The sequence below is a fragment of the Jaculus jaculus genome, chromosome 2 (assembly GCF_020740685.1).
Source record: "Jaculus jaculus isolate mJacJac1 chromosome 2, mJacJac1.mat.Y.cur, whole genome shotgun sequence".
Taxonomy (NCBI): Eukaryota; Metazoa; Chordata; class Mammalia; order Rodentia; family Dipodidae; genus Jaculus; species Jaculus jaculus.
This window is the reverse complement of record NC_059103.1, coordinates 69,380,113-69,407,877: the sequence shown is the minus strand read 5'-3', so window position 1 is coordinate 69,407,877 and position 27,765 is coordinate 69,380,113. Positions and strand designations below refer to the sequence as shown.

The window sequence follows — 27,765 nt, the reverse complement described above, 5'->3', positions numbered from 1 at the left end:
TGTATGAAGCCGGGCATGGTGGCACATGCCTTTAATCCCAGAACTCGGGAAGCAGAGGTAAGAGGCTCACCGTGTGTTTGAAGCCACCCTGAGACTATAGAGTGAATTCCAGGTCAGCCTGAGCTAGAGTGGAACCCTAGCTGGAAAAAAAAATAGTGTGTATGCTTTTTATCTAGTGTTTATTGTTCTTGCAATATCAGTTGCTTGCTCCAAATTGCTCCATTATTAAGTCTGGACAACAGTTTCAGGTCCCAAAGTCAACCATGTAGTGTCACCTATCTGGAGTGACTGTGTCTTTCTTTTCACAGGCACTCCCGGAATAGGAACTACAAGGCAGAGTTGGCATCCTGCCGGTTGGAGCCGGTGCAGCTGGAGTGTGGGGACTATCACCCGCTGAAGCCCATCACTGTGAGTTCTGCACAGGCTTCTTGTGGGTGGCCCTGTAGACCTTAGCACCACATACGTGTACACCAGGAATTGTGTCCATTTTGCCAGTGGTAGCTGCTTTTATGTATTGGAATCAACCAGGTCACTCCCTACTCCTCTTGGTGTGATGCTGGCCTTTTTCTCATGTCCATGAAGTCATTGTGGGAAGGGATGATAGCTACTGATTTGGATATGTTCCTAAAGTACATCTTAATCTTTATATTGGGACAGTTAAGAGTCACTAGCTAGTAGGGGGTGTGTGCTGTCCTAAAGAGCATTTTAGACAGTCTTAAACAAAAGCAGCCAAGAGTCCTAATGGCCCCTCTCTGCTGGGTTCACACTTTTTTTTTTTTAATTTATTTATTTATTTGAGAGAGAAAGAGAGAGAGAGAGAGAGGCAGTTAGACCGAAGGAGAGAGAATGGGTGCATCAGGGCCTCTAGCCACTGGAAACAAACTTCAGACACATGTGCCACCTTGTGCATCTGGCTTACATTGGTACTGGGGAACCAAGCCTGGGTCCCTAGTCTTTGTAGGCAAGTGCCTCACTGCTAAGCCATCTCTCTAGCACATGGGTTCACACTCTTATTAGCACACTTGTTCTTTGTCCCTTGCTGGCTGGGAAGATTGGTTCCAGCCCCCCATCTTCCCCCCATACCACAATTCTCCATGCTCAAGTTTCTTGTATAAAATTGTATATAACCTACACACAACCTCCCTTATACTTTAATCATGTCTGGGCCAGGAGTGTCATATACCCAGTACTGTGTCAATGCTATATAAGTGGTTGTTAAACTGTGTAGTTTAGGAATAATGACAAGTCACATGCATTTTTAAAATTTATTTATTTTTTGGTACTGCTGGGGATTAAACCCAGGGTCTTACCACTGAGCCACACCCTTAGGTAGATAAAGATTTTTAAAAATATTTTATTTTTATTTATTTGTTTGAGAGAGAGAATGTGTCACCAGGGCCTCCAGCCACTGCAAATAAACTCCAGATGCATGTACTACCTTGTGCATCTGGCTTGTGTGGGTCCTGGGGAATCGAACCTGCGTTCTTTGAAGGCAAATGCCTGAACTGCTAAGCCATCTCTCCAGCCTCGGTGCATGTTGATGGAACCTTGGACTCCTATGGCCTGCCACGTGGTGATTTATGATCCTACCTAGACCTCTGCTGCTTGGAGGTGATGTGGTCTTGATAAGAATGCCGACTCCAATGCCGTAGGTCTGGAGGTGGATGGAGCCCAAGATTTTGTCTTCAGTCAACTCCAGGTGACATGGATATTACCCTTTTGGGGACTACACTTTCACTTATAAGGCTCCTGAGAACATAGTTATGAGCTGGGCATGGTGGCACATACCTAGTCTGGCCCTGCCTCTGACAAAAAGAAACCACATCTAAGAACACTGTTATGCATAGTACTAAAGTGGAAAAGGTCTTTTTCTGTATTCTCAGTCCTTGCTACCACCTGTGTGGGGTTTGGCTCTGACACCAGTGGGTGTCCTTCCATTCAATTCTAATAGTATTCGAGATGGGAAAGGCCAGGTGTGTCTTCTTTTCTCCTCCCTGTCCATCTAGAGCACTTCTGTGATCCCAGACATGGAGGACGGAGCTCTCCACACACCAACAACTCATTGTACATCAGAGGCCAACTGAAGGGTCCTCTAACTTCCTTCAGTCTGGCATTCTACTTTTGGGTAGCTGCCACTGAACCCCACAGGTGGAGGCTCTGTCCCCATAAGAATTCCTCTGTTTTAGACACCAGGGATGAGTGCAGGTTGTGGCTTGTGCTTTTGACCCTAACTATAAGTTGGGGTTTCTGTTGCCCCTCCTTAGATTTCATTATTTTGACAAGATAGTACATAACACCCAGGTGCACACTTGGTTTTAGGTTTTCCTTTTTCCTGTGTGGGACGATTTGGAGCTTCCCTGCCCTCTAGGCATGGCCCTCCTGTGTGTGACCTCTTAGGTCCTTCACCAGCCCAGACACTCTCCAGATTGTCTGTGAGGGATCTTAGTTGAGCATGGAGAGGACATCTTAATGGGCATGATTAAGGTAAACTGCATTACCAAACCCCTCCCCTCCATGGAGGATAGCAGTGAGGCTGGGCATTTCTAGGTCTTCCTGGGGACCTCCTGCATCTGGAAGCCCATGGAGATTCACCTCCTTAAAACAAAAGACATATCCATTAGCCAGGAATTTCAAGGCTTGGAGCTCTTTTGGAGTCATCTTCTAGATCATAATGGCTCCATCTCTTAGTTCTGTTGAAAGAAATGTAGGCACATGGATGTTTTAATAGTTTTTTTTAAAGCCTTCAGCAAGCATTTCATGAGCCAACCATCTCCTCATCGTAGTTGGTTCAGGGCTTCAACCAGGAAGCATGACCAGGAAACGTTGGTAAACAATTTTTTGTTGTTGTTGTTTATTTTTATTTATTTATTTGAGAGTGACAGACAAAAAGAGAAAGAGGCAGATAGAGAGAGAATGGGCATGCCAGGGCCTCCAGCAACTGCAACTGAACTCCAGATGCATGCACAACCTTGTGCATCTGGCTAACATGGGTCCTGGGGAATCGAGCCTCGAACTGGGGTCCTTAGGCTTCACAGGCAAGCGCTTAACCACTAAGCCATCTCTCCAGCCCGGTAAACGATTTTTGACACCACGCTAATAAAATATGTGACTGGTTACGATGGAAATTATTACCTAGATGTTTGTTGGATGATTCTGATTGGTGATCTCCAAGTAGAAGGTAGTTGTTTGTAGAAGGAGTTATTCTGAGTAAAGGATGGGATTTGCTGGCTTTATTTATTTATTTATTTATTTATTTATTTATTTATTTATTTATTTATTTGCAATAGACAGAGAAAGAGAGAGAGAATGGGCACACCAGGGCCTCTAGCCACCGCAAATGAGCTCCAGATACATGTGCCACCTTGTGCATCTGGGTTATGTGGGTCTTGGGGAATTGAACCTTGAACTGGGGTCCTTAGGCTTCATAGGCAAGCGCTTAACCATTAAAACATCTCTCCAACCCTGCTTCTTTTTAAAAATTATTTTTATTTATGAGAGAGAGAGAATGGGCATGTCAGGGCCTCCAGCCACTGCAAGTGAACTCCAGACATATGTGCTAACATGTGCATCTGGCTTATGTGGGTACTGAGGAGTCGAACCTGGGTCCTTAGGCTTCGTAGGCAAGCACCTTAACCTCTAAGCCATCTCTCCAGCTTGGGATTTGCTTTCTTTTGCTCATTTGGCAAGCCATGGCTCTGGAACCATCTCAGTGCAATGGCCTCCCAGTGATTTTTTTTTCTTCCTTTTTTGGTTTTTCAAGATAGGGTCTTGTCTAGCCCAGGCTGACCTGGAATTCACTAAGTAGTCTCAGGGTGGCCTCGAACTGACAGCAGTCCTCCTACCTCTGTTTCCCAAGTGCTGGGATTAAAGGCGTGCGCCACCATGCCCGCCTTTTTTTTAAAAACACTTTTTGAGTCTGTCTTCCTACTTTTCCTTCCATAACGACTATGATTTGAAGTCATGACAGTGTGTCACAAAACATAAACATCCCCTACTGCCAAAAGCCAGTGGCCAATTCAGCTTCCCCAACTACAGGAAGGGACACAGTTGAGTTTCCTATTGTGACAGATCCCAGCAGCCTCTACTGAACCTCCTCAAACTCTCCACAGGTCACAGAGTCAAAGACAAAGAAAGTGAGCCGGAAAGGAAGCACTTCATCCACATCCTCCTCCTCCTCCAGTTCTGTGGTCGACCCACTGAGCAGCGTCCTTGATGGCACCGACCCCCTCTCCATGTTTGCAGCCACAGCAGACCCCGTAGCCATGACAACAGCCACGGTAATACACTCTGGGCTTGGTCTGTGGGTGCAGAGGTGGTGGTTTTGTGGTGCTGTAGTAACAGATGATGCATAAAGTGTTCTGGTGGTGACAGCTCATGACATCCTATGCACATTTATCTGTTGTTTTAAGACAGGGTCTCATGTAGCCTAGGCTGACCTCAGACTCACTGAGTAATGGAGAATGACAGTGAATTCTTGCTCTTCCTGCCTTCATCGCCCAAGTTCTGGGCTTGTGGGTGTGTGCCAGAATTCCTGGCTTAAAGATAGTTGCATGATTTTGTGGACTGTTTTTTAAATGAGATCTCATGCTGCCCAGGTTGCTGTCAGATTTGCTCTGTGGCTAAGGATGAACTTCAACTACTAATCGTCCTGCCTCCACCTCTTGAGTGCTGGGATTGAAGGCATGTGTCACCATGCCAAATGTATGCAGTGCCTTCATGCCAGGCAAACATTCTCCCAACTGAGCTACATCTTTAGCTCCTTTGCCACTTTCCTTGTTGACTTGGTGATAAGTCTTAGAGAACTGTCCATATCATGACCTTGTTATTTTGCATGGCTGCAAAAGATAAGGAATGAGTAGCTCAGCATTCCTCTGTGGGTACACATAGAGATGGTTTGGAAACAGAGGGATTGCGCCAAGTCTTTTTTGTTCTGTTTTGTCTTGTTTGTTTGCGAGGTAGGGTCTCGCTGTAGCCCAGGCTGACCTGAAATCCACTATGCAGTATCATGCTGGCCTCAAACTCACAGCAGTCATCCTACCTCAGCCTCCTGAGTGCTGGGATTAAAGGTATGTGCCACTGTAGCAGACAGATTCAGGTTCGCTGAGATGAACATCCAGACCGGGCACAGTTATGGAGGAGGGGATTTATTGAAGCTTACAGATCCAGGGGAAGTTCCATAATGGCAGAAGAAGCTGGCCTGCCTTCACAGGACCAAACAGAGAGAAGCACAAGCCAAAAAGCCACACAGCAGAGCACACTTCAGGAACTATAGCTATTCACACTTTGCATGTCTTTAGATTGAAATCTCAAACCCACCACCACACCTTAAGATCCTGCCAATGACACCACCTCCAGCTAGGTGGCTACAGATGGAAACTAGAAACTAATAAAACACTCAATATATTGGGGGCTGTCCATTCAAACTACCCCAGTCACCATGCCCAGCTGCACCAAGTTTTTGACCATATGCATACCTTGGTACCTGTGTACAAGAGTCTCTGCAGGAAAGCTTTCTAGAAGCTCCATTCTGAGGGAAGGCAGATATGAGTATGGTTCAGATGGTTTCCATCAGGTTGTCCTCCACAAAGGTCTCACCAGTCTGTATACCTACCAGCGATGCTGGGGCCTGTTTCCTGCAGCCTGGATATTAGCAACCATTTTCATTCTTTATCATTTAGACACTTAAAAAAGGATCCTTTTCAGCGTTTTCCATGATTTTTTTGTTTTGTTTTGTTGTAAGGCTTTTTTTTTTTTTTTTTTTTGAGGTATGGTCTCACTGTAGCCCAGGCTGCCCTGGAACTCACTCTGTAGTCCCAGGCTAGCCTCAAAATCACAATGATCCTGTCTCTGCCTCTGGAGTTCTGGGATTAAAGGTATGTACCACTATACCCAGCCTCTGTGATTCTTAATGAGTTTCATTATCTTGTTTTGTTTTGCTTTGTTTTGAGGTAGGGTCTCTAGCTCAGGCTGACCTGTAATTCACTATATATTCTCAGGGTGGCCTCGAACTCATGGCAGTTTGTCCACCTGTGCCTCCCAAGTGCTGGGACTAAAGGCGTGTGCCACCAGGCCCAGCCATTTACTGCCCATTTGCAATGAAATGACATAGTAAACCTTTAGACAGAACTATCTGATTCTGTGGCGAAAGACTCTGACTTTGGTTTGCACATTATTATGTGTTTATTTCAAGGAGTGAGGGAGAGAATGGGTGTACCAGGGCTTCTTGCTACTGCAAACTAACTCCAGATGCATGCACCACTTTGTGCATCTGGCTTTATGTAGGTACTAGGGAATTGAACCCAGGCCCTCAGGCTTTGCAAGCAGGCACTTTATCCTCTGAGCCATCTCTCCAGCCTGGTTTGCATGCCCTTTTATTTTTCTTTTGCATGTTATTTTTAAGCATTATGTTGATATTGTTGGTGTTGGGCTGTAGCTTAGCAGTAAAGTGCTTGCCTAGCATACACAAGGTCCTGGGCTCCAGCCCCAGCACCATGGGGGGGGGGTATGGAATCAACAAGAGGATTCTGCTCCTGAAGAGGTGGTCTTTCCCTTCCTTAGGACAGCTCCAGAAAGAAACGTGATAAAGATGATAACTCCATTGTGGGAGCTGATTTTGAGCCTTGGGCCAACAAAAGGGGAGAAATCCTTACCCGGTACACAACCACGGAAAAACTGTCTATCGTGAGTACTCAGGCTCCGCCTCCAACATAACAGCCCAACTCCTGGGCTCTATTAGTTTCCCCTTGTATGTTTGTTAGTGGGAAGAAAGTAGGTTGATTGGTTTCTCAAAAGATAAGTGTGTTAGGAATCAGAAGCGTGGCATAGTGCAAAGAAGGAATTGGGACAGGGAGAGGGTAGGCCCCCTTGGCAGGGGGTTGAGTTGTGAAGAGAATGTCCTACTGGAGGAGGGTGACTGGGTGCTGGTCTATATGTCTCACCTGCTGGCTTTCTTCTTGGAACTGGAAGCTTGCTCTTTCTTGATGGCCACTGGTGAAGTAGCTTGTGCATGAGGTGGGGGCTTACTCTGCCCTAGGCAAGTTACTCCCATCAGGACAGGCTTGGATGAGCAAGTTAATGCTTGTGCTAGTTGATGTCAGGTTCTGATAGTTACAACCTGAATCTCCCTGAAGATGTCAGTAAGACTGACAAATTTCTCTCCTTACTCTGAAAAGAGGTCCAAAGGCTGTGGTGGAAGTGCATGGCCAGGGTTTTGGGTCTTTTTTTTCTTGCTCTTCTGCTGTTTTCAGTGTTGCTTTGTGTCCAAATTGATAGAAGGAAAGGAAAAGAAAGGTCTAACTCCTCCCACTTAAAGGAGGCCTCCTGGAGTCCCCATGAGCACATCCACTACTCACACGCAATGTGTAGCTGCAAGGGAGGCTGGGCAGTATAATGTCCTCTGTCCTACTGCTGGGGCTGCAGTGAGTGAAGATGGGTGGGGCATGCCAGGCAGCCAGGAGGCTCGGGCCCAGAGCTTCTTGATTCCCTCTTCTGCACAGTGTGTTATGCAGAATAACTGGTAGAATTGCTGGACTGTTTAAATTACTTTTATTTCCTACCTTTTTTTTAAAAAAATATATGAATTCAGGAAAGTAATTCTCAACCAGGAGTTATTTTAACCACTAGGGGTCATTTGGAAATATCTAATGTTATTTTTGGTTGTCACAACAGTGGGGTGCTCTTGGCATCTAATGGGTAGTGGCCAGAGATGTTATAAAACATCCTACAATATACAGGATAGCCCCCCTCCCAAAAAAAGAAAACAGTGCTGTCCTGCCTCCAGAGGCTGAGAAACTGATTTAAAGGCATTTGGTCTGTTACCTGATGCTTCTGTATTCTGTATTCTGGTATTTGTTGGCTTGTGTTGAGAGCTCTGGCATGAGTAGAATTTGACTCTGGTGTGTTTTAGTAACCCACATCTTCCTTTTCTGAATCTATCTATACTTCTGTCTTTCATTTGTATTTATGAATGGCTTTGTTGGAAAGCAGTGATCATATTGCCTTAGATTTTGAAAAGTGTTAATATTCATCACTATTCTTTGTCTCTACAGAATCTGTTTATGGGATCAGAAAAGGGTAAGTTGCTTTGATTGGTTAATTTTGTTTCTATCTGTACTACAGATTACAGAGGAAGAAATGTTTGCATTATGTAGTCTTGATGTTTAATTCAGTTGAAAGCTGTAAGGTGGTTTTATAGAGGCAGAACAAAAATATAAGCTTGGGGCATTAACAAAATGGCCAAAGAGGTTCCAGTAGGCGATTAACAAGCTTTCTCGTTGAGCTTATGGACACATACAGAACCAAAAAAATCCTTCACCATCTAGGGATGGCTTGAGACCCTTTCCTTTGTCCTAAGTCTTAGTTCCTCGCAAAGTAAATAAGTAAAAAGAGTAGATGTGCTAGGGAAGAGGCTGCTTGGTATCTCTTAGCAGCCTTCGGGCCGTAAACAACTCTTCTTATGACTCACAGCCACAAGCTCTGACTACGGAGTCTCCTATGTATGTAGCGTAGGTAGCAGGATCCCAGGGAAGTCTTTATGTGATCACAGTCTACCAGCCTGGCTGAACTAACCCTACAGGAAGGACTGTGAAATCCTTTTTGTTTTTCAGTGTATGTACACCATGGTGCATGTTTGGATGTCTGAGGACAACTTTGGGGTGTTTGACGTCTCTTTCACCTTGCTGCTGCCTGAATCCTCCGCTAGCTGGCCCATGAGCTTCCTGATTCTCAGGCTACCTCCTATTGCCATAGTCATGCTAGGATTCCAGCTTTTTGTGGTTGCTGGGGAGTCAAACTCAGGCGAGCAGGCTAAGTACCATTAGCCACTGTACCACCTCCGAAGCTCTCTAAATTACTTTTAAATGCTGCCAGGTAGCTTTGGAGCAGAGCTGGTATGGGGCAGGTGGAAGTGGCTGTGACTTGCATGTCACTCCTCACTGATATGTCTGCTGAACTCTCCATTCTATGCAAGTTGACACCATGGAGCTCAAGAGGGTGACCTTGGTCATGGGGGTGTCACTGTTACTCACATGATACAAAGCACGTCCTGACATCACATAGCCAGAGGGTTGGAAAGACCAACTAGGCTGATGGCTCTTCACAAGTGGAAAAAGCACCATATGCTCTGAGACACGCCTGTGGAGTGTGACAGCTCAGCTCTGTGCAGTGTCCTTTGCTCTGTATTCATAGATGCTGTGAGATCACCTGTGATGTGTGAGTGACAGCTCTGCTCTCTACAGTGTCCTTGTGCTCTGTACTCATAGATTCTGTGAGATCGCCTGTGGAGTGTGAGTGACAGCTCTGCTCTGTGCAGTGTCCTTGTGCTCTGTATTCATAGATGCTGTGAGATCGCCTGTGGAGCGTTAGTGACAGTTCTGCTCTCTACAGTGTCCTTGTGCTCTGTATTCATAGATGCTGTGTGATCGCCTGTGGAGCGTTAGTGACAGCTCTGCTCTGTGCAGTGTCCTTGTGCTCTGAATTCATAGATGCTGTGAGATCGCCTGTGGACTATGAGTGACAGCTCTGCTCTGTGCAGTGTCCTTGTGCTCTGTATTCATAGATGCTGTGAGATCGCCTGTGGACTGTGAGTGACAGCTCTGCTCTGTGCAGTGTCCTTGTGCTCTGTATTCATAGATGCTGTGAGATCGCCTGTGGACTGGGAGTGACAGCTCTGCTCTGTACAGTGTCCTTGTGCTCTGTATTCATAGATGCTGTGTGATCGCCTGTGGAGTGTGAGTGACAGCTCTGCTCTGTGCAGTGTCCTTGTGCTCTGTATTCATAGATGCTGTGAGATCGCCTGTGGAGCGTGAGTGACAGCTCTGCTCTGTGCAGTGTCCTTGTGCTCTGTATTCATAGATGCTGTGAGATCGCCTGTGGAGTGTGAGTGACAGCTCTGCTCTGTGCAGTGTCCTTGTGCTCTGTATTCATAGATGCTGTGAGATCGCCTGTGGAGCGTGAGTGACAGCTCTGCTCTGTGCAGTGTCCTTGTGCTCTGTATTCATAGATGCTGTGAGATTGCCTGTGGACTGTGAGTGACAGCTCTGCTCTGTGCAGTGTCCTTGTGCTCTGTATTCATAGATGCTGTGAGATTGCCTGTGGAGTGTGAGTGACAGCTCTGCTCTGTGCAGTGTCCTTGTGCTCTGTATTCATAGATGCTGTGAGATCGCCTGTGGACTGTGAGTGACAGCTGTACTCTGTGCAGTGTCCTTGTGCTCTGTATTCATAGATGCTGTGTGATCGCCTGTGGACTATGAGTGACAGCTCTGCTCTGTGCAGTGTCCTTGTGCTCTGTATTCATAGATGCTGTGTGATCGCCTGTGGAGCGTTAGTGACAGCTCTGCTCTGTGCAGTGTCCTTGTGCTCTGTATTCATAGATGCTGTGTGATTGCCTGTGGAGCATGAGTGACAGCTCTGCTCTGTACAGTGTCCTTGTGCTCTGTAGTCATAGATGCTGTGAGATCGCCTGTGGACTGTGAGTGACAGCTGTACTCTGTGCAGTGTCCTTGTGCTCTGTATTCATAGATGCTGTGAGATCGCCTGTGGACTGTGAGTGACAGCTGTGCTCTGTGCAGTGTCCTTGTGCTCTGTATTCATAGATGCTGTGAGATTGCCTGTGGACTGTGAGTGACAGCTCTGCTCTGTGCAGTGTCCTTGTGCTCTGTATTCATAGATGCTGTGAGATCGCCTGTGGAGTGTGAGTGACAGCTCTGCTCTGTGCAGTGTCCTTGTGCTCTGTATTCATAGATGCTGTGAGATTGCCTGTGGACTGGGAGTGACAGCTCTGCTCTGTGCAGTGTCCTTGTGCTCTGTATTCATAGATGCTGTGAGATCGCCTGTGGACTGTGAGTGACAGCTCTGCTCTGTGCAGTGTCCTTGTGCTCTGTATTCATAGATGCTGTGAGATCGCCTGTGGACTGTGAGTGACAGCTGTGCTCTGTGCAGTGTCCTTGTGCTCTGTATTCATAGATGCTGTGAGATCGCCTGTGGACTGTGAGTGACAGCTGTGCTCTGTGCAGTGTCCTTGTGCTCTGTATTCATAGATGCTGTGAGATTGCCTGTGGACTGTGAGTGACAGCTCTGCTCTGTGCAGTGTCCTTGTGCTCTGTAGTCATAGATGCTGTGAGATCGCCTGTGGAGCGTGAGTGACAGCTCTGCTCTGTGCAGTGTCCTTGTGCTCTGTATTCATAGATGCTGTGAGATTGCCTGTGGAGTGTGAGTGACAGCTCTGCTCTGTGCAGTGTCCTTGTGCTCTGTATTCATAGATGCTGTGAGATCGCCTGTGGAGCGTTAGTGACAGCTCTGCTCTCTACAGTGTCCTTGTGCTCTGTACTCATAGATGCTGTGAGATTGCCTGTGGAGCGTTAGTGACAGCTCTGCTCTCTGCAGTGTCCTTGTGCTCTGTATTCATAGATGCTGTGAGATTGCCAGTGTAGCGTGAGTGACAGCTGTGCTCTGTGCAGTGTCCTTGTGCTCTGTATTCATAGATGCTGTGAGATCGCCTGTGGACTGTGAGTGACAGCTGTGCTCTGTGCAGTGTCCTTGTGCTCTGTATTCATAGATGCTGTGAGATCGCCTGTGGACTGTGAGTGACAGCTCTGCTCTGTGCAGTGTCCTTGTGCTCTGTATTCCTGTATTCATAGATGCTGTGAGATCGCCTGTGGAGCGTTAGTGACAGTTCTGCTCTCTACAGTGTCCTTGTGCTCTGTATTCATAGATGCTGTGTGATCGCCTGTGGAGCGTTAGTGACAGCTCTGCTCTGTGCAGTGTCCTTGTGCTCTGTATTCATAGATGCTGTGAGATCGCCTGTGGAGTGTGAGTGACAGCTCTGCTCTGTGCAGTGTCCTTGTGCTCTGTATTCATAGATGCTGTGAGATCGCCTGTGGACTGTGAGTGACAGCTCTGCTCTGTGCAGTGTCCTTGTGCTCTGTATTCATAGATGCTGTGAGATTGCCTGTGGACTGTGAGTGACAGCTCTGCTCTGTGCAGTGTCCTTGTGCTCTGTATTCATAGATGCTGTGAGATTGCCTGTGGAGCGTGAGTGACAGCTCTGCTCTGTGCAGTGTCCTTGTGCTCTGTATTCATAGATGCTGTGAGATCGCCTGTGGACTGTGAGTGACAGCTCTGCTCTGTGCAGTGTCCTTGTGCTCTGTATTCATAGATGCTGTGAGATCGCCTGTGGACTGGGAGTGACAGCTCTGCTCTGTGCAGTGTCCTTGTGCTCTGTATTCATAGATGCTGTGAGATCGCCTGTGGACTGTGAGTGACAGCTCTGCTCTGTGCAGTGTCCTTGTGCTCTGTATTCATAGATGCTGTGAGATCGCCTGTGGACTGTGAGTGACAGCTCTGCTCTGTGCAGTGTCCTTGTGCTCTGTATTCATAGATGCTGTGAGATCGCCTGTGGACTGGGAGTGACAGCTCTGCTCTGTGCAGTGTCCTTGTGCTCTGTATTCATAGATGCTGTGAGATCGCCTGTGGACTGTGAGTGACAGCTCTGCTCTGTGCAGTGTCCTTGTGCTCTGTATTCATAGATGCTGTGAGACCGCCTGTGGACTGTGAGTGACAGCTCTGCTCTGTGCAGTGTCCTTGTGCTCTGTATTCATAGATGCTGTGAGATTGCCTGTGTAGCGTGAGTGACAGCTCTGCTCTGTGCAGTGTCCTTGTGCTCTGTATTCATAGATGCTGTGAGATCGCCTGTGGAGCGTTAGTGACAGCTCTGCTCTCTACAGTGTCCTTGTGCTCTGTATTCATAGATGCTGTGTGATCGCCTGTGGAGCGTTAGTGACAGCTCTGCTCTCTACAGTGTCCTTGTGCTCTGTATTCATAGATGCTGTGAGATCGCCTGTGGACTGTGAGTGACAGCTCTGCTCTGTGCAGTGTCCTTGTGCTCTGTATTCATAGATGCTGTGAGATCGCCTGTGGAGTGTGAGTGACAGCTCTGCTCTGTGCAGTGTCCTTGTGCTCTGTATTCATAGATGCTGTGTGATCGCCTGTGGAGCGTGAGTGACAGCTCTGCTCTGTACAGTGTCCTTGTGCTCTGTATTCATAGATGCTGTGAGATTGCCTGTGTAGCGTGAGTGACAGCTCTGCTCTGTGCAGTGTCCTTGTGCTCTGTATTCATAGATGCTGTGAGATTGCCTGTGTAGCGTGAGTGACAGCTCTGCTCTGTGCAGTGTCCTTGTGCTCTGTATTCATAGATGCTGTGAGATCGCCTGTGGACTATGAGTGACAGCTCTGCTCTGTGCAGTGTCCTTGTGCTCTGTATTCATAGATGCTGTGAGATCGCCTGTGGACTGTGAGTGACAGCTGTGCTCTGTGCAGTGTCCTTGTGCTCTGTATTCATAGATGCTGTGAGATCGCCTGTGGACTGTGAGTGACAGCTGAGCTCTGTGCAGTGTCCTTGTGCTCTGTATTCATAGATGCTGTGAGATTGCCTGTGGAGTGTGAGTGACAGCTCTGCTCTGTGCAGTGTCCTTGTGCTCTGTATTCATAGATGCTGTGAGATCGCCTGTGGACTATGAGTGACAGCTCTGCTCTGTGCAGTGTCCTTGTGCTCTGTATTCATAGATGCTGTGAGATCGCCTGTGGACTGTGAGTGACAGCTGAGCTCTGTGCAGTGTCCTTGTGCTCTGTATTCATAGATGCTGTGAGATTGCCTGTGGAGCGTTAGTGACAGCTCTGCTCTGTGCAGTGTCCTTGTGCTCTGTATTCATAGATGCTGTGAGATCGCCTGTGGACTGTGAGTGACAGCTCTGCTCTGTGCAGTGTCCTTGTGCTCTGTATTCATAGATGCTGTGAGATTGCCTGTGGACTGTGAGTGACAGCTCTGCTCTGTGCAGTGTCCTTGTGCTCTGTATTCATAGATGCTGTGAGATCGCCTGTGGACTGTGAGTGACAGCTCTGCTCTGTGCAGTGTCCTTGTGCTCTGTAGTCATAGATGCTGTGAGATCGCCTGTGGACTGTGAGTGACAGCTCTGCTCTGTGCAGTGTCCTTGTGCTCTGTATTCATAGATGCTGTGAGATTGCCTGTGGACTGTGAGTGACAGCTGTACTCTGTGCAGTGTCCTTGTGCTCTGTATTCATAGATGCTGTGAGATCGCCTGTGGAGCGTGAGTGACAGCTCTGCTCTGTACAGTGTCCTTGTGCTCTGTAGTCATAGATGCTGTGAGATCGCCTGTGGACTGTGAGTGACAGCTGTGCTCTGTGCAGTGTCCTTGTGCTCTGTATTCATAGATGCTGTGAGATCGCCTGTGGACTGTGAGTGACAGCTGAGCTCTGTGCAGTGTCCTTGTGCTCTGTATTCATAGATGCTGTGAGATTGCCTGTGGACTGTGAGTGACAGCTGTACTCTGTGCAGTGTCCTTGTGCTCTGTATTCATAGATGCTGTGAGATCGCCTGTGGACTATGAGTGACAGCTCTGCTCTGTGCAGTGTCCTTGTGCTCTGTATTCATAGATGCTGTGAGATCGCCTGTGGACTGTGAGTGACAGCTGTGCTCTGTGCAGTGTCCTTGTGCTCTGTATTCATAGATGCTGTGAGATCGCCTGTGGACTGTGAGTGACAGCTCTGCTCTGTGCAGTGTCCTTGTACTCTGTATTCATAGATGCTGTGAGATCGCCTGTGTAGCGTGAGTGACAGCTCTGCTCTGTGCAGTGTCCTTGTGCTCTGTATTCATAGATGCTGTGAGATTGCCTGTGTAGCGTGAGTGACAGCTCTGCTCTGTGCAGTGTCCTTGTGCTCTGTATTCATAGATGCTGTGAGATCGCCTGTGGAGCGTTAGTGACAGCTCTGCTCTCTACAGTGTCCTTGTGCTCTGTATTCATAGATGCTGTGTGATCGCCTGTGGATCGTTAGTGACAGCTCTGCTCTCTACAGTGTCCTTGTGCTCTGTATTCATAGATGCTGTGAGATCGCCTGTGGAGCGTTAGTGACAGCTCTGCTCTCTACAGTGTCCTTGTGCTCTGTATTCATAGATGCTGTGAGATCGCCTGTGGAGCGTTAGTGACAGCTCTGCTCTGTGCAGTGTCCTTGTGCTCTGTATTCATAGATGCTGTGAGATCGCCTGTGGACTGTGAGTGACAGCTCTGCTCTGTGCAGTGTCCTTGTGCTCTGTATTCATAGATGCTGTGAGATCGCCTGTGGACTGTGAGTGACAGCTCTGCTCTCTACAGTGTCCTTGTGCTCTGTATTCATAGATGCTGTGAGATCGCCTGTGGACTGTGAGTGACAGCTCTGCTCTGTGCAGTGTCCTTGTGCTCTGTATTCATAGATGCTGTGTTATCGCCTGTGGAGCGTTAGTGACAGCTCTGCTCTGTGCAGTGTCCTTGTGCTCTGAATTCATAGATGCTGTGAGATCGCCTGTGGACTGTGATTGACAGCTCTGCTCTGTACAGTGTCCTTGTGCTCTGTATTCATAGATGCTGTGAGATCGCCTGTGGACTGTGAGTGACAGCTGTGCTCTGTGCAGTGTCCTTGTGCTCTGTATTCATAGATGCTGTGTGATCGCCTGTGGAGCATGAGTGACAGCTCTGCTCTGTACAGTGTCCTTGTGCTCTGTAGTCATAGATGCTGTGAGATCGCCTGTGGAGCGTGAGTGACAGCTCTGCTCTGTGCAGTGTCCTTGTGCTCTGTATTCATAGATGCTGTGAGATCGCCTGTGGAGCGTGAGTGACAGCTCTGCTCTGTGCAGTGTCCTTGTGCTCTGTATTCATAGATGCTGTGAGATCGCCTGTGGACTGTGAGTGACAGCTCTGCTCTGTGCAGTGTCCTTGTGCTCTGTATTCATAGATGCTGTGAGATCGCCTGTGGACTGTGAGTGACAGCTGTGCTCTGTGCAGTGTCCTTGTGCTCTGTATTCATAGATGCTGTGAGATCGCCTGTGGAGTGTTAGTGACAGCTCTGCTCTGTGCAGTGTCCTTGTGCTCTGTATTCATAGATGCTGTGAGATCGCCTGTGGAGCGTTAGTGACAGTTCTGCTCTGTGCAGTGTCCTTGTGCTCTGTATTCATAGATGCTGTGAGATCGCCTGTGGAGCGTTAGTGACAGCTCTGCTCTGTGCAGTGTCCTTGTGCTCTGTATTCATAGATGCTGTGAGATCGCCTGTGGAGCATGAGTGACAGCTCTGCTCTGTACAGTGTCCTTGTGCTCTGTAGTCATAGATGCTGTGAGATTGCCTGTGGAGCATGAGTGACAGCTCTGCTGTGTACAGTGCCTTTGTGGTCTGTATTAACCTTGAGGCAGTTGCTGTTGTTGACACTTTTATGTCTTCGAACTCATATGCTCAGAATATTTTGTTGGGGGTTTATGTGTATGTGTGTGTCATGTTTATATGTTTGGGATCATATGCTTTCATGTGCATGCGTTGGCCAGAGTTTGATGTCTTGGTCCATCATTCTCCCCTTTATTTACTGAGGAGGGTCTCACTTGCCCTAGAGCTGTGTCGCATGCCCAGCTTTTACCTGAGTACTGCAGGTTCTACCTAAGCGTCAGACTCCTAATCCACTGAGTCATTTCCCCAGCCGTTAGTTGAAATTCTAATCCCCGGGGTGATGACCTTAGTTGGTGACGATGATGGGGTTCTGATGGTAGAGACCTGATGAATGGGGAATAGTAAATGTAAGGTAAGATTGACAAATTATATAAAATGTTCACTCTTTAGTTGTTATAGTTTGAATCTAATGTGTTCCCTTCAGCGTTATTGTGAACATTGGCAGTATTACTTGGAGGGTCTGTAGAATCTTTAGAAGGTGGGACTTGGCTGATGGAAGTGTGTCACTAGGGGAGGCTCTTTGAAAGTTATAGCCACGTCCCTGGTCTGGCCTGCTGTCTCCTTCCTGGGCTGTCCTCAGGTGATTGGTGTCCACCACACCCTACTGCTTCTGTTGACTGGGATGTTTCACTATTTTACCCACCCTGACAGCCTGGAACCTTCTGAATCCATGAGCTGAAATCAGTATTTCTTCTCTGATTCTGTTGAATATTTTGATCACAGTGAGGCAAAATTAACTAATGTACTTTATTGGTAATGAAATAACTTCCCCTGGTAGCTAATCACAGGCTTGTCTGTGAGTCCGACCAGAGCCTGAAATGAGAATTAACTTCCATTCCCAAGAGTAGGTTGGTGTCAGCTTTCCATCACTGTGACAGAGTACTTGAGATAATTGATTAAAAGAGGATGTTTCTTTAGCTCACATTTGCAGATGTCATAGTCCATTGTCACTTGGCCCTGATACTTTGGGCTTGTAGCAACACAGTCCATCATGGTGGCCGAATGTGACAGAGAAGATCTGTTTACCTCATGACAAGTAGGGAATAGCATGTGGAAGGCACTAGGGTCCCTTTAAGGGATCTAACTTCCTTTTTCCAGGCCTCACTTCCTAAAGATTCCATCATTTCCCAATAATAAGAGACTAACCCTTCAACAGTGAGCCTTTTGGGGACATTTATAGTCTAAACTCTGTCCACTGGGTAGAGAGGAGTAAGGAGTTAATTAAGCAAATGGACCTCAGTCTTAGCATGGGAAGCCACCTGAATATGGAGAAATGATTCTGTCATAGGTGGACTTGAAGGGCAGCAGTTATCTGAATAGGTCCCTTTGCTGCCCTGTGGCTGGCTTGCAGCCAAGGCTTTCATCTGTGTCCATTGGCCCCTGCCAGTGGCACGAACTGTGTTGACAGATGCTGGAGGGAAACACAGCTCATCCTGTTTGCCTGGACAGAGGGTTTTGAAGCCCATTCTCCTCCTCTGGGCAGAATAGAGGTTGTTGTCTTGTTAGTATAAGGGATAGTTCTATACTGTGAGTACAAGCCTGAGAGGCCCTTCAGTATGTGACAATGACGTAACATATTTTTGGCATCCTTCTCCAGATGCCTATCTTTAGGAGTAAACAAATGATGAGTGTGGTTTCACAATCCTGAATGTGGGGCTCACCTTTCCAGGGCTGCCCAGTCTGCTTCTGGGGCAGATGCTAGGGCAATGCAAGATAGAACTTGAGCCATAAGAAGCTCCCTTCAGAATCTTGGATTTCTGTAATAAAATCTTTTCCTGGCATCTCTGTTCATGGTGAAGTGTTGTGTCAAAATGTCTTCTTTGGTGCATGTGGATATAAAATAAAACCCGTATGACCTAGAAATTTCTCCTCCTGTGTAGGCAAAGCTGGGACCACAACATCTGCCATGTCAGAAAAGGTTCGGACACGGCTGGAAGAGCTGGATGACTTTGAGGAGGTGAGCAGAGCGTTTGTGGAACACAGATGACAGGCATATGGCCAAGCTCACGGTTGCTCTTAGATTAAGTCTGAGCTGTGCACTGCGTTCAGCCTCATGAGGCACTGAGTCAAGCTAAGGAAAGATGTCATCATGCAGTTGGGTGAGCACACGGAAGCCTGGCTTAGGCTAGTGTTTCTGGAAGCTTCTTTTTGTGATCCCTTCACAATCCTCTATTATCTGGGGACATTGTCAAACAGCATAGGCCAAGTGGAAGTCACCCCAAGGAAGCAGCCTTGAGCAGCACAAAGATCACATCATGTAGCAATGGCCACTCTGCTGGCTGGCTGTGGCCTGTAGGACTCCTTGACTATCCTGTGTGTATTCTTTATATTGCTAAGTTTAATAAGCAATGTAGCCTTCTGGTGTCTCTGGAAAAATTCCACATGACAGCCATGGACTGGCATTCTCAGTGTCCTTTCCTTTAAAGTGGGGCTGTATCTCACCATAGCACCACTTTAGGAGTTGAGTGAGTTAATGTGCATGAAGGGCTTAGAACAACACCCAGCACTCAGGTCAGCGGCCATCACCTTTGCTATCCTGAGTCTATAGCCAGGCTGCTGACTGACAGCCTTGGGCTTTCACCTCTCCAGTACCTTAACTTCTTCATCTATAAAATGGGGATAAAGGGTACTTGTTCAGGGGCCTGGGAGAGGGCTTAGTGTATAAAGGGGGCTTACTGTACAGGCAGGAGGACCTGAGTTTGGATCCCCAGCACCCATGTAAATACTGGGTGTGGTGATACACAGCTATAGTCTCAGAGCTGAGGAGGTAGAGTTAGGATCCCAGGATCTGGACTCAGGGAGAGAAACTCTTAAAAAAAAAGAAGGGAGACCGGGCATGGTGGTGCATGCCTTTAATCCCAGCATTTGGGAGGCAGAGGTAGGAGGATCACTGTGAGTCTGAGGCCACCCTGAGACTACATAGTTAATTCCAGGTCAGCCTGAGCCAGAGTGAGATGAGACCCTATCTCGAAAAGCAAACAAACAAAAAAAAAGCAGTGTGTGTGGGGAGACTCAACAATTAAAGGTACTTTCTTGCATAGCCTGTCAGTCTGAGTTCAGTTACCCAAGACCCACATAAAGCCAGATGCACAGAGTGGTGCATGTATCTGGAGTTTGTTTGCTGTGTCAAGAGGCCTTGGTGCCTATTCTCATTCATATTCTCTTTCAAATAAATATAAACTATTTTTTATTTTTATTTATCTGTTTGTAAGCAGAGAGAGATAAAGAAAAGACAGAGAGATAGAGAATGGGTGCACCAGGACTTTCAGCCTCTGCAAATGAATTCTAGATGTTTGTATGCACCACTGTACATCTGTCTTTATGTGGCTACTAGGGAAACAAACTCGGTTCATTAGGTTTTGCAGGCAAATGCCTTAGCTACTGAGCCGTCTCTCTAGCCCCTTTCTCAAATAAATAAATAAAAATATCTTTAAAAAAAGAAGGAAAGTAATTAAGGAAACACGTGCCATTGATTTTGGCCTCTCACACACAAACACACATAACTTACACTCACACATACACAGACATTCACACATTTATGTACACACACATATAAAAACAGAAGAAAGAATAGTTGTTCAGCTGGACATGGGGGTGCAAACCTATAATCCCAGCATTTGGGAGCCTGAGGCAGGAGGATCATGTGCTTGAGGCCAGTTTAGGAAGGCTACATAGTAGGGCCTTGTCTGAAGCAATCAAAACTAGTAAAACCAGTGCAGGTTACATGAGGAGACTTTGAATACCAGGAATGGCAGGAGGGTGGCAGTTGTCAGCAGCCCTCCCAGCCCATGCACAAGAACCTCAGGTCAGTCTGCACGCATTGGCCAGCTGCAGCTGGCGGTGAAGTCTCCATGGTTTTGCTCTTAGCTCTTGTGACAGGGACTCGCACTAGTCCACATTGCCATGTCATCCGGAGCTGATTGTTCTGGGAGTAGATGGTCACCACCCTGAAACCAAGGGCATGGCATCCTGGTAGCCAGCCTCCCGGCCCCATTCTTGCCCTTGTTCTCTTCTAATTTTTTGTTGTCTCCTGCTCCTCTCTGCTTACCTGGTCGTCCCATGTTTCCCAGTCAGCATAGGACAGTAAGGGCCGGCTAGGTTAGGCACTTTGGTAGTCATGAACAAAGGTGGTTCCTGCTCCCAGTGCCCTCCTCCTGCAGATGGCAGACTTAGCACCATCTCCTGATGCTGTCACCTCACGCTCCTTGGGTTCTATCAGCTGGGCTGAAGTGAGGGTAGTTTTTCACCACTTCTGTTGAGCAGGGACACCAGCTACTCTGTTCACAACCCACTCAGCTAGTCACATGGCTCTGCTGCAAGAGGGCCGAAGTCCCTACCTCACATCCTGCAGTTCTGCTGGGCTGGGATAGCTTAGGCATGACTGGCTCTAGCCAGGTCTCTCAACCCTTGTGCTCAGCTATCTTGGGAAAATTTACAGCACCTGTCTTTGCAGGATGGCACTGTCAGGGTGGAGCTGGATGCAGATGAGGGATGCTGAAAGGTAGACCCTGAATGCTGGGTGGGGGTGGCGGCATGTGAAGGCTGCGGAAATGGAGATGGCGGTCAGATTGCTCCTTTCCCTTCTATATCCATGCCTTTTCCTTCCACCCACAGGGATCCCAGAAGGAGTTACTGAACTTAACTCAGCAGGACTATGTGAACCGCATAGAGGAGCTCAACCAGTCTCTGAAGGATGCTTGGGCCTCTGACCAGAAAGTGAAGGCATTGAAAATTGTCATTCAGGTCAGTTTAGTAAGGGTTTGGGTTGTTAGTTTTTTCCCTTCCCTAAATTTCCTATGTAAAACTCCTCAGTCTTGGTTTTCAGACGCCTTCCTTCAAGGTCTATCCTCGTTTATTCATCTCTTCCATTTTCACAGACCTACATTGAATCTGTTAAAATACAAATTTTTATTTATTTGAGGGAGGGGAGGAGAGAGGGAGAGAGTGAGTGTGTGAGTGTGAGTGAGTGCCTGCCTGCCAGGAGCTACAGCCACTGCAAATGAACCCTAGATGTATGCTCCACCCTGTGCATCTGGCTTATGTGGGACCAAACCTAGGTCTTTTGGTTTTGTAGACAAATGGCCTTAGCAGTAAACCATCTCTCCAGCCCTTAGTCTGTTTCTATGCGGTGACTTTGTACAGTTGCATAGCTGTGCACTGCATGAGTTCAGGAGACACTTGCCACCCTGGATTACCGAACTAAGGGAAGGCCCTGGGCTGTGCAGTAGATTGTCCCGGTACAGCTGCCGACGCTGGAGCTGTGCACACTGAAGGTCAAACGGCTGTCTTCCTGGTTTCCTTGACCTGACTGGTTGGCTGGGAATCTTGGTGATTAATGAAATATATCTGGTGTACACATTTTAGTGACATAATTATAAAAAGGAAAGTGTTGCTGATACCGTTAGGAGAATCCTCTTTGTTGATCTACTGTGACTGTGTGTGTGCACACGTGCCACAACTCACATGTGGAGGTCAGAGGACCGCCACAGTGTGGGCCTCGCCTTCCACCTTGTTTGACGTAGTCTCTTTGTTGTTCGCTGCTGTGAATGTCAGACGAGCTGACTCACTAGCTCCAGGATTCTCCTGACTCCACCTTCCCTCACCCTAGTTAAGTTGGGATTATAGACTCATTTACCACTGTATTGTGTTCAGCTTTACATGGGTTCTGACGCTCCAAACTCCCATGGTCAGGCTGGTGCAGCCAGCGTGTTTACCACTGAACCATCTTCCCCAACTCCACTGCCAATGCCTGGAGCCGGTCCTGTATGCAAAAGAGGAAAAGCTTATTCTGTTGTTTGTCCCTGAAGATCCTTCTGTCTTGGCAAAGTGCTCAGAAGGCCATTGTCAAGGGATAATTCATGTGGTACCATTCTCATAGCAGAGACAGGATGTCTGAAAAACCATTTTAGTTCAGGACAGCCATCACTGCCTCTTTGCATGATAATATGACGTTTCACGTCTCCTTCTGTGAGAGGGTTAGGAGAGCTAGGGTGTCTGCACATGACCCTTGAAGTATTTGACGCTAATTCCATATGTGGAAGGGTGATTTTTTTGGTGATAGGAAGCCAGATAGGTCCATTTTTCTTCTGTCAGGCTGTTAGTTTACAAAATAAATGCTCATCTTGCCTGTAGGAGGTGGCACTGGTAGCCCCCTGTGAGCAGCATGGAGGACATCCAGTTCAGGTAGCTGCAGGAGCAAGCTTTGACTGCACAGAAACCGAGGCTGCGCTTCCTCCCTAGAATAGAGAGCTGCGGCAGCGTCTGCTGGGCTCTCACAGTTCTGCACACCTTGGGCACGTGGAATGTGGTGAAATGAGGAGCTCCCTCATTTACTGTTGTGGCTAGGGCTTTGTCTTTGGTAAAGTGCTTGCCTAGTGTGCTCAAGGCTATGAGTCCCATCTCCAGCACTGCAAAAATGTCCAAGAAAGGTTTCAGGTCACTCCGTATGCATGTATAATTCAGTGATGTTGGGCCCAGGCATAGTGCTCACTTGTCATCCCACCATTTCAGAGGCTGAGGTTGGAAGATAGTGAAGCCAGCCTAGACATAAATATTAAGACCCTATCTCAAAAAAAGAAAAAAAAAAGGCTTTTACTCAACTTGTATAAACGATCTCACACAATCCTGTTTTAGAAAGTTTTCATTATTCCAGTTCTCTCAAGCCTGTTTGTAATCAAATCTCACCACATCCCACCCAGAACACCACATACCCACTTTCTGATTCTATTAATCTGTTGTTCCTGGACATTTTGGAACATGGGCTTATTCCATACAGAATCTTTTGCATCTGGCTTCTTTTACTTAGCTGAATGTTTTTGAGGTTCATCTGTTTGGTACTATGTGTTGAGGCTGGGTTCCTTTTCACTGCTAAATTACTATTCCGCCACACCTATAACCATATTTTGTGCATCTTTGAATAGTTGATAGATGTTTGAGGCTCTCAGGCTGTTGAGAATAACACTGCCATGACTATTTGCATACAAGTGTTTGTGTGGACTTTATGTCTCTTGGGTGAATTTCTGGGTATGGAATTGCTGAATCTGATGGAAGGCTTTTATTTCCCTTGTTGAGAAAGTGCCAAGCTGCTTTCAAAAATAATTGCCCTAGGGCTGGAGAGATGGCTTGGTGGTTTAAGGTGTTTGCCTGCAAAGCCTAAGGACCAAGGTACGATTCTCCAAGTCCCATGTAAGCCAGATGCACATGGTGGTGCATGTGCTTGGCATTCATTTGCAGTGGCTAGAGGCCCTGGCATGCGCATTCTCACTCACTCTCTATCTCTCTCTCCTTCTTTCTGTCTGTAATAAATAAGTAAAAAAAAAATACATGTCTAAAAATATAATAATTGCCCTAGGCTCAGTGTTTAAAAGCATTTGCTTGCAACGCCTGCCAGTTTGGGTTAATTCCCCAGTCCCTATGTAAAGCTAGATGCACAAAATGGCACATGTATCTGGAGATCATTGGCACTGGCAAGAGGCCCTGGAATGCTCATATTCTCCCTCTCTTTCACAAATAAATAATAAAAATAAATGGCTACCCCATTTTACCAGCACTGTGTAAAAATACAATTCCCAAGCCAGGAGTGGTGGTGCATACCTTTAATCCCTACACATGGGAGGCAGAGGTAGGAGTATTGCCATGAGTTCAAGGCCACCCTGAGACTACATAGTGAATTCGGGTCAGACTGAGTTAGAGTGAGACCCTACCTAAAATTAAGAAAAAAAAAAATCTCCCCCCCAAGCCTTTCCTATCTTTTTGAATTAACCAGCCCAGAATTTTCATTTGCATAGCCCTAATAAGTAACGATAAGCATTCTTATGTGCTTATCAGCCATGTGTATGTATTCTTTACATGTTTATTCATTATCTTGTGGAAGCAATTCTTTGTGTTTGTGTGACTGTGTGTGCATTTTTAAAATTTTTATATTACTGGAAATTGAACCTAGGGACTTATGCACGCTAGGCAAGTGTTCTACCACCAATCTACACGCTTGTCTTGTCCCCATATGTTCTTTTATTTGGCATGTGTGTAGGTATCCATGCATGTGTATATGTGTATCATATGTGTGGGTGTGCTTGGTGCGCATGCACGTGTGCACATGTGTATAGAGACCAGAATACAACTTTGAGTCCCTCTTATTGAGACAGAGTCTGTCATTGCCCTGGAGCTCACCAATTAGGCTAGACTGGTGGGCCAGCAAGCCCCGGGGACCTTCCTGTCCCCACCTCCTCAGTGCCAGGATTACAGGTGAGCGCTCTTCTTTACACAATCACTTCCCCTGGCCTCCCTTAGGCCTTTCCACTCCCTGTAGTTCATTCTTCTATTTACATATATACAATATCGTCCCCTTAGGACCTTCCCTCTTCTCCCTCCCTTATAGCCTTTTTTTAGCTTATGGGCCTCTGGTAATGAATTTTGGTTCCAGCTCACACACGTCTATACATTTGTAGCTAGGATCCACATATGAGAGACAACATGTGATGTTTGGCTTTCTGGGCCTAGGTTACCTCACTTAATATGACCCTTTCCAGATCCATCCATTTCCCTGCAAATTTCATAATTTCTTTTTTCTTTACTGCTGAATAGAACTCCATTGTGTAAACATACCTCATCTTTATTATCCATTCATCTGTGGAGGGACATCTAGGCTGGTTCAATTTCCCAGCTATTGTGAATAGAGCAGCAATAAACATTGTTGTGCAAGTATATCTAAGGTAGTGAGAAGAGTTATTAGGATATATGCCTAGGTGTGCTATAGCTGGATCATATGGTAAGTCTATTTTTAGTGGTCTCAGAAACCTCCACACTGATTTCCACAATGGCTATACCAGATTGCATTCCCACCAACAGTGTAGAAGGGTTCCCCTTTTATTGCATCCTCAACAACATTTAGTTATTTGTTTTCTTGATGGTAGCCATTCTGACAGGAGAGAGGTGGAATCTCAAAGTAGTTTTAATTTGCATTTCCTTGTTGGCTAAGGATGTAGAACACTTTTTTAGATGTTTATATGCCATCTGTATTTTTTCCTTTGAGAACTTTCTATTTAATTCCATAGACCATTTTTTAATTGGGTTGTTTGATTTCCTATTGTTCTGTTTTTTGAGTTCTTTGTACATTCTGGATATTAATAATCCCCTGTTAGATGTGTAGCTGGCAAAGATTTTCTCCCATTGTGTAGGTTGTTCCTTTGCTCTATTCATAGTGTCCTTTGCTGTGCAAAAGCTTTGTAATTTCATGAGATCCAAGTGGTTGATTAGTAGTTTTATTTCCTGAGTAATTGGGGTTATATTCAGAAAACCATTCCCTATGCCAATATGTTGAAGGGTTTCTCCTACCTTTTCCTCTAGCAATTTCAGAGTTTTAGGCCTGATATTCAGGCCCCTGATCCACTTGGATTTGATTCTTGTGCATGGAGACAGATAAGACTCTATCTTCATTCATCTACATATAGATATCCAGGTTTCCCAGCACCACTTACTAAAGAGGCTGTCTTTTCGCCAATGAATATTTTTGGACTTTTGTCAAATATCAGATAGCTATAGCTGTCTGGATTAATATCTGTTCTGTTCCATTGGTATACATATCTGTCTTTGTGCCAATACCATGCTGTTTTTGTTATTATGACTTTGTAATATAGCTTAAAATTGGGTATGGTGATACCACCAGCCTTACTTTTGTTGCTTAAAATTGTTTTGGTTATTTGATGTTTTTTGCGCTTCCGAATGAATTTTAGGATTGTTTTTTCTATTTCTGTGAAGAATGCCATTGGAATTTTAATGGGGATTGTATCAAATGTGTAGATTGCTTTTGGTAAGATTGACATTTTCACAATATTGATTCTTCCAGTCCAAGAACATGAGATGTCTTTCCATTTCCTTGTGTCTTTTGCAATTTCTCACTTGAGTGTTTTAAAGTTCTCATTGTAAAGATCCTTCATTTCCTTGGTTAAGTTTATTCCATGGTACTTTTTTTTTTCTTTTTTGAGACAATTGTGAATGGGAGAGATTCCCTGATTTCAACCTCTGCATGTTTGTAGTTAGTATATAGGAAAGCTACTGATTTTTGTGTGTTTATTTTGTATCCTGCTACATTGCTAAAAGTGTTTATCAGCTGTTTGCTGGTAGAGTCTTTAAGGTCCTTTATGTATAGAATCATATCATCTGCAATTAATGATAATTTGATTCTTCCTTTCCAATCTTTTTATGAGTATCTCTTGCCTTATGCTATAGCTAAGACTTCTAGTACTATATTAAAAAAATGGGGACAGTGGACGCCTTTGTCTTGTTCTTGAATGTAGTGGAAAAGCTCCACAAGTTTTTCCCCATTTAGTATTACGTTGGCTGTAGGTTTATCATGAATACTTTTTATTATGTTAAGATATGTTTCTTCTACTCCCAGTTTCATAATATTTTACCATGAAGGAATGTTGGATTTTGTTGAGTGCTTTTTCTGCAACTATTGAGATGATCATATGATTTTTATCCTTCAGTCCATTTATATGATCTATTACATTTATTGATTTGCGTATGTTGAACTATCCCTGCATCCCTGGGATAAAGCCAACTTGGTCAGGATGAATACTCTTTTTGAAATATTCTTGTATTCTGTTTGCCAGTATTTTGTTCAGAATTTTTGCATCTGTGTTCATGAGGGAGATTGGTGTATAACTTTCTTTTTTGTTCTGTTTTTTCTGGTTTGGGTATGAGGGTGATGCTGGCTTCATAGAAGTTCAGTAGAATTACTTCCTTTTCTGTTATATGGAAAAGTTTGAGAAGCAGTGATGTTAGTTCTTCCATGAAGGTCTGGTAAAATTCACCAGTGAATCCATCTGGGCCTGGACTTTTTTTAGTTGGGAGATATTATTATTATTATTATTATTATTATTATTATTATTATTATTATTACAGTGAGAGAGAGAGAGAGAGTGAGAGTGCAGGGGAAGTGGATATGGACATGCCAGGGCTTCTAGCCACTGCAAACAAACTCCAGACACATGTGCCACTATGAGCATCTGGCTTATGTGGGACCTGGAGAATCAAACCTGGGTCCTTAGGCTTCATAGGCAAATGCCTTAACCACTAAACCATCTCTCCAGCCCCAATTTTTTTAATAACTGCTTGGATCTCCGTACTTATTATAGGTCTATTTAAGTGGTTTACCTCATCTTGATTTGGTAGGTCATATGCATCAAGGAAATCATCCATTTCTTTCAGATTTTCAAACTTAGAGGCATATATATTAAAGTATGCCCTTAATGATTTTCTGAAACTCTTTGGTATCTGTTGTAATGGTGCCTTTTTCATCTCTAATTTTATTAATTTTTGTCTCTTCTCTCTTTCTTCTGTTCATATTTGCTAAGGGTCTATCAATCTTGTTTATCCTTTCAAAGAACCAACTCTTCGTTCCATTGATTCTTTGGTTTTTAGGGGGGGGATTATTTCATTAATTTCTGCCCTAATCTTTATTATTTCTTCCCATCTACTGAGTTTTGGTTTGCCTTGTTCTTA

The 27,765-nt window shown here is 45.8% G+C and overlaps 1 protein-coding gene across 2 annotated transcripts in view; it reads left to right on the top strand.

Annotated features, from left to right (window-relative positions):
* Positions 1 to 27,765, top strand: part of Vps35l (VPS35 endosomal protein sorting factor like) — a 149,615-nt gene that overhangs the window by 3,512 nt on the left and 118,338 nt on the right. For both annotated transcript variants that reach the window (XM_045143951.1, XM_045143952.1), the window contains exons 2-7: positions 309 to 408; positions 4,110 to 4,277; positions 6,559 to 6,681; positions 8,049 to 8,073; positions 18,141 to 18,217; positions 20,875 to 21,003. In XM_045143951.1, coding sequence (XP_044999886.1) covers positions 309 to 408; positions 4,110 to 4,277; positions 6,559 to 6,681; positions 8,049 to 8,073; positions 18,141 to 18,217; positions 20,875 to 21,003 — 622 coding nt within the window. The remainder of the gene's footprint in view (positions 1 to 308; positions 409 to 4,109; positions 4,278 to 6,558; positions 6,682 to 8,048; positions 8,074 to 18,140; positions 18,218 to 20,874; positions 21,004 to 27,765) is intronic.